Here is a 7,350-nt window from a genome sequence, read left to right on the forward strand (position 1 = left end):
TATGTTAACCTGCTTAAGGTCCATCTGTACCTTTGGCTGATCCTCAACTTGAATCGTTGGGGAATTACAGTATTCCACAACCTCTGCACAACATATTTAAAAGTTATGCTTTCCAAAGAGACCAAGTATGAAAAAATGCTGAAGACACATGACCTTTATAGTTTCCTAAATGTCTTTAAAAAAGAGAGAGAGAAACAGATAACCCCACAAAGTGTGTGATGAGATTACTTTTCAAAATCTTGGGGAAGAGGAGGCCCCTTTGTAAAATTGCTTAGGGACCCACAATTTTGGCCGTTTGTAAAAAATATTTTGCCAAAGCATATTATTCTTCCCTTATCCTTATTCCTTTCACCCAAATCAGTTCAATTTCCATGAAAAAAAAAAAGTCCAAAATGTTTTCCTAGACCTATGGACCATTAGGATTAGACAGCATCTGTCCTTATATGATGGCTTCCTAGGGCTGTCACATTCCTCCTTCTCAATTAACCAATACATACACAGCCTTGAAGCTCTATAACAAACCTCTGCTTTAGGAGGTCTTGCAAATAGCTCCCCAGTAGTAGGACGGTGGAATATAACATGTAACCTACTAGAAGAAATAAGAAGAGTGAATGATGGAAACATGCTGGAGGTGAGAAGTGTGTTGTTCTCAAGTTCCTGATTTGGGAAGAGACAAAGGATGAACTCATTAGTATAGAAGTCCAGAGACATCACATTACGCATTCTGCCTTAAGTGCTTTGTTTAGTTGCCAAGAGATCTGGATTCAATATTGACTCTGAGCAGAAAATTACATTACAAGAATGTGGAAAAAAGAGACTTTGAGGGGAAAGTTGGTAATATTTTTCTCTGCTAATTTCTAAAGGCCACACAAACTACAGCAATACACCACAGACCCTTTTTTAATGGAACACTATTCTGATCATAGAGGAAGCACTTCCTCCCTTCCTAGAGGCTAATCTCAGCTTCAAGGTCTGCGTTGCATTTGTACAATGAGAGAAGGACCTGATCTACACAACTACAAGGTTCCCTTCCAATTCCAAATCTAAAATCCTGTGGAAAGATGGATTGGGAATCTGGCGGAGTTGGGTTCCAATGCTGACCCTGCCTAGGGCAAGTCATTCTCTAAACCCCAGCTTCTTAAAACTGGGGGTCATGACTCCACATGGATTCACGTAACTGAATGTGAGGGTTGGGAAATTATGATTTATTATCTTTAAATGTTTGATGTGTATACAACACTTGTCCAATAATTGGAAAAAACTTAAGAAGTCCTGCTCTATTTCCTCCTCTAAAATGAGGGAAGGGAAGATGGACATGATGACTTCTAAAGTCTCTTGCGGCTGTAGATCTCTAGATCCACATGACATTCCTTCTAGTCTGTTGGCTCATCACTGAGCACACCCTGGGATTTGAGAGTGCTGAGCCTGTGATGGAATACTACTGTGCTATAAAAAGTGATAAAATGCTTGATTTTTAGAAAATCATGTAAAGACTTGCATGAAATAATGAAAAGTGAAATGAACAAGTCCAAGAGGATGTCCTAACAACAATATTGTTTGAAGAATTAAACAACCAAGTTACTCTCAGTATTAAAAATATTTAGATTAACTACAAAGGATCTATGAAAGGGAGATGTTATCCATTGCCAGAGAAAGAACTGATCAATATTAGTATGCATAGGATGATTTTACAGATATTTATAAATCTGCATCAAATGATGCCTTCTTTAGTGTGAAGTGGGGAAGGAGGGAGGGAGACAGTATGGAATCTAAAATGTAAAAAAAAAAAAAAAAAAAGAAAAGAAAAAGAAAGAAAGAAAAGAAAAGAAAAAAGAAAAAATTAATTTTTTTAAAAAGGAAGAGAGTGCTGAACCTAGGCTTACTCAGTTCTCCCTACTGTTGCTGTTCAATTTTTTTTAGTTGTATCTGACTGGAATGGTTTGCCATTTTCATTTCCTGCTCATTTTTACAGATGAGGAAACTGAGGCAAAGAGGGTAAAGTAAATTACCCTGAGTCACACAGATAGGAAGCGTCTGAGGCCAGATTTGAGTTTTAGAAGATGAATCTTCTTGACTCCAGCCCTAGTTCTACCTATTGAAATTCTATCCATTATGCAAGAGCCAGCTTAGACGCTACTACTTCCACAAAGCACTCTCCTGAACCCATTTAGGATCTAAGCTGAAGAGATGACTAAAAACGGCAACAGCGCTAGTGCTGGCATTCAGTAGGCACTTAATAAATGTTTGGTTTGTTGTGATGAATTCAAAAAGTCTAATCAGTTTGAGGTATAATTTTAAATGTTTTAATTATTTAAATAGTTGTTATGGCCAATATGTTATAGCCGATACCTCCTCTTAATTAGCAAAATATTCCCACTCCTCTATTTTACCATTTATTATTATTATACCATAGTATTATTATTCTTTATTTATTTTGATATCACAATGGACTGGAAAGCCATCAATTAAAATTTCTTCCTAGGTTCTTCTATCTCTCTCTACTACAGAGTTTCAACCTCCATCTTAAACAAATCTCACTCAATTGTCTCTATTTCTTTATTTTCTCATCATTGCCATTATGGTTGACTGCTTCAAATTGTCCCCTGCCTAATTAACTTTGCAAAATAAGTTGCATAAAATTATAAGTGAAATTTTATATGATACCATATGCTAAATTATACTATATAACTTGGATCCTAAAAATACTGACAGCCCATTTTCTTAGATCTGATTGGATTTGCTCATTTATGTTTCTGTATATTCACAGAAGAATGTATACTTTCAATGAGTTATTCAGCAATTTTCTCTTATGAAATCTCTTTTGTAAAATATGTGCATGATCCCATCTATCTCTGGTATTACTGTTGGTAAAAGCCAAAGAAAAAACAATGTAAATGGATGCATAAAGTAATGTAGGCTATTTAGCAACAGCTAAAAGAAGCTATGATGAATTCTACAATTTTCCATAGTCTAGAAATTAAGAGTTTGTTTCAAGAGCAATATGATCTTGTATAACTTACTTTTTACGTAAATTGAAAGTTCATATACTTTGAAAATGAAGCAATAAGTGGTACAGGGTGACAGCCCATAAACATACAGACAGTTATTACATAACAGCCAGCACATATGGATTGAAGTGTGAAATGCTCACACTTCATGGTTTCTTGCAAGAAAGAATGTTAAGCTTATGGTGACACGGCAATTAAGTGCTATATATACAAAGATGGAATGAAAACAGAATGTTTGAAGATTAAATTCCCACTTACTCTAAGTTTGGTAGTTCAGGCGAACTGATATTTACATATGTAAGGGAAAAAATGTGTCCAGACTGACCACATTTAAAAGAAGTAGTCAATTTCACTTCTTTTCTCTTCAATGGCTTTTACAGGTGGGCTAAAATCCCTATCTCAGGAAGTTCTGAGATTCCTTACCCTAAAGATCTGACAAGAGTGAAGTGGATTATCGATTTTTTTTTGGCACTAGTACTGAAATGGGGGGGGGGGGGAGGTGTTTAATTTGTTCCTATCTTCCTCTTCCCCAGGGCAGGAAGGGAGGGGGAGATCTAAAAATCATAAAATTAATTAATTAATTAATCCCTAACTATCTAAAACCAGGAAACTTTTGGTCCCTAAGAGACCCACAACACCTCTTTTACTCCTATACAAAAGTACTCTTGGCCAAGGCTGTCTCGAAATGACCCTAGGCGTGTTACCGTGGAAACGACACTGTTAGAGGGTTAAAAAAGAACCCCCCAAAATTACTGCTAATAAAGGATGTCTTTGAAGGGAGCGAGGAAAGAGAATAAAGGAAAAGGCCATATGGGGAAGACCAGGGTGAGTAATAGGATGACACACTTCTGGCTCCTGCTCGGAAAAAACGCCACTAGCCCTAGTTTGTGAAGGGGTGAGGGGGCAGCTGACAGTAGGATCTGGGCGGTTATAGGGTCCTACACCTGGCTTTTCTACCTGAAGAAGAGACCGGGGGACGCAAGTTCTGCGGGGACCGAGAAAGAGAGAGGGGATCCCCTAGTTATCCAGAAATGTGGAGCTAAGTGGCCCCCGAAGGGGTTCCTTGTGCCAGGGGTTCCCCGCTCTCCCCAGAACGCATGGGCAGGGCCGGGGGTCCGCGAGAAAAGCCCGGGTGGGTGGCGCGGAGAAAGCATCGGTGGGCGCCCGCGGGCCCCACTTACCTGCTGCACGCCGAGGAAGTGGTAGAAGTTGAGCTGCACCTCCTCCACCAGGTCGAACAGCTCCAGGTCGGCGTTCTCCCAGCCTCGGGCGGGCGCGGACTGCAGCAGCAGCAGCAGCAACAGCTGCCGCAGCTGCCGTCGCCAGAGCCAGGGGCAAGGGGCCGTCATCGCGCGCGCGTGCCGGCTCTCTCGCGCTCCACGCACGGAGCTCCGCGCGAGCCAAGCCGTGCCGCGCGACGGCCTCCTCCCGGCCGGGGACTGGACCCGGGCGCGGACGTGGCGGGCGCGCCGGTGGTGGAGAGCAGAGACGTCAGACCCGGACACCGCCACGCGCGGGGTGAGGTGGCTCGGCCTGCAGGCGTCCGGGACGCGGGAGGGACACCCACGCTCTTACTGCCCGAGGACCCTTACTCTGGGGCCAGGCCGAGGGGCTGGGGGAGCCAGCAGGGCTAGGCTGGGGGCCGGGAGGCGGGTGTTGGGGGAGGAAAGAGGCGTGCCCTTTCCTTGCCTCAGCCTATCAGGAGTCTTGCTTCCGGTGATATCACGTCTCCTAGCAACCCCAAGAGAGGCTGACAGGACCGGAAGTGGGGTAAAGCCGGCCTCCCCAGGAAGACAGCTCAAGGGCTCCGGGTCCCGGCCTCTCTCCCGCCCCGCCCCCGCGCCTCCCAAGCTGTGCTGAGAATCTTGAATGGACGCGGGAAGTTGAAGGAATTAGTGGAACACTTGGCACACCCTCCCCTAATGCTCTTCCTTTCCCTTTCCCGGATCTTTTAGGGCCTTTATTTTGTTTACGTGCTCTCTTCTTCCCTAGCTTCCCAGGTCCCCCCAACCCAAGTTCATGAAGATCCCCGGGGCAGGCTAGGAGGATGTTTTTGTAAAGTGACACATCAGGTGTCATTCATCCCGCAAAGATCACACCCCCACTCCCTCCAGCAATCATGACCTCGACTGGACCGACGTTTTAAGAATCACACCTATAACAACCGCGGAGCCTAAGGCTGGGTGGTCCCTGCGGGGTGCACTTGGGGGTCAGAAGTGTGGATCCAAGGTGGAAAGCAGAGACCGATTGAAAGAGACAGAGAAAGTGAGAGGAGAAAGAGGGAAAGGGAGGGAGGGAAGAAAGGCGGGAGAGAAAGAGAGGGGGAGGAAGGGGCCAGAGAGAAGGAGGGAGGGAGAGGAAGAAGAAGAGAGGAGAGAGAGAAAAGGAGAGAGAGAGAAAAAGTAGAGGGCATGATGGGAGTTGTATGCTTGTCGGCAGTCTCATGGGAAATGTAGTCCTTTCCCCTCGATAGGACTTTTCCTCTCTACCACCACTGCCACTCATCCTGGCTTTCACTGGAGAGGTTGAATTACAGTTTTAGGAGGTTCTCAGTTCCTGTGATTTGTGATTTCCCACTTCTCTCATTCTACAAAGTTGTTTTTTTTTTTCCTTTTTTCTTCCGAGCCTTCTTCCCTGTCTCTGAGGCAAATTCTCCAGATTCCCCTCCCCATCCCCTCCTGTGTTCTCTTATTTGCCCCATTGCTCGCTCTAGTTCCTGCTTTCCCAGAACCCGACCGGCGCCTCATAGAAGATCCTAAATGCTTAGGCACTTTGAAGAATTGGAAGTCTGATCCATTTTGGATCCAGACTTCTCCGACCAAGCTGACAGAAACAAGATAAGGTTAAATTTCCCATCTTAGCAGAACACGTAATTTTATAAAGGTTAGAAAAATAACAGGAAATGAGCAGCAACTCTGATACATTCTTCCAGTTTTTGCAGGGGTACTTACTAATCTTTTTTTTTTTTTTTTTTTTTTTGATATTAAGTATGTGTCGGTTCTGTAAGACAAATGTGGATCTAAAATGTATTAAGATTAAACATTTGTTCATTTAATATTATTAATGTATTACGATGGCTCACTCTTTAAACTTGCAGTGCTCTTCAAACTTTTTAAATAGGGGCCAGTTCACTGTCCCTCAGAATGTGGGAGGCTGGACTATAGTAAAAACAAAAGCTCACCCTCTGTCTCCGCCCCTCAGCCCATTTGCCAGAACCGGCGGGCCGCATAAACGTCCTCAGCAGGTGCATCTGAGGCCGTAGTTTGAGAACCCCTGTCTTAAAGAGACTGGTGAATTGTCTTATAATGTGAATATCCACATGGTATCATTAAAGGTTACGAGCTGGAAGCTATTTCCTACTTCTATTGAGGTTACTACAAATCTTCCATTCGCTAATTCTACATATAAAACCAATTGTCAAATCTTGTCTGTAACATCTCATAAGTCCACTTTTCCCCAGCTCAGAGATTCAGCCTCTCCTAACTTTTTGTCTGGAATAGTGCAATGACTTCCTAACGTGGTCCCCCAGCCTCAAATCTCTCTCTCCATAATCTGTCCTAAACCCACAATTGCCAAGATGATTTTCCTAAGTGAAGATCTGATTATCATTACCCAGTCCTCACATTCAGTAAACTTCAGGGTTCCTTTTGTTTTAAGGACCGAATTTAAACTCCTCCGTTTCAGGCTGGTTTAGTGATTTCAGCTCAATAGTGAAGTGAAAGGAAATACTTATAAACCATACAGAATTTCATAAAAGAAATTTAACTAGAGATAATAGACTGCAGATTATAGTCAGTAAGGTACAACACTGATTCAGTTTGGCATAGCACCTTTCTCAGTCAATGAAGGAAAAAAAGCCCAGCCCTTGAGGAGTAAGAAGCTTGAGAGTTCCTCATTCATCTGAGCTAGGTTTTTGTCCTTAGTCAACCAGCAAGCTAATCCAACAGTTCAAATGTCAGACCTGTGGACCATTCTCAAGGACAGTTTTGTTGTCCCTTAGAAAAAGAAAGAAAACAGAGACTAGCCAATATGAAGAGATGTTGCTACCAACATTACCTTTTCAAACTAATTACAATTTATCCCTCTCTGAGACTCTCTGTGGCCCATCCAAACTGACTTCCTTACTGTTCCACATATACGACAGACATTGTTTGCCATATCTGGAATGCTTTCTCACCTGTCCTTTCCCAAATTCCCTTCTAGACTTCAATTATATTTTCTGCAAGAGATCTTTTCTGATGTTTCCTACCCCATCCCCCACTCATTATATATGTATATAGTTATTTACATATTATCATCTTCATTAGTATGTGAGGTCCTCGAGAGAGAGCAGAAATTGTTT

At 42.9% G+C, this 7,350-nt stretch overlaps 1 protein-coding gene across 1 annotated transcript in view; it reads right to left on the reverse strand.

Moving 5' to 3' along the window:
* Nucleotides 1-5,371, reverse strand: part of DNAJC1 (DnaJ heat shock protein family (Hsp40) member C1) — a 268,260-nt gene extending 262,889 nt beyond the window's left edge. The window contains exon 1 of the mRNA XM_074266897.1: nt 4,190-5,371. Coding sequence (XP_074122998.1) covers nt 4,190-4,357 — 168 coding nt within the window. The 5' untranslated portion in view covers nt 4,358-5,371. The remainder of the gene's footprint in view (nt 1-4,189) is intronic.
* Between the last annotated feature and the right edge of the window lie 1,979 nt (nt 5,372-7,350).

The sequence above is a fragment of the Sminthopsis crassicaudata genome, chromosome 5, assembly GCF_048593235.1.
Source record: "Sminthopsis crassicaudata isolate SCR6 chromosome 5, ASM4859323v1, whole genome shotgun sequence".
Classification (NCBI taxonomy): Eukaryota; Metazoa; Chordata; class Mammalia; order Dasyuromorphia; family Dasyuridae; genus Sminthopsis; species Sminthopsis crassicaudata.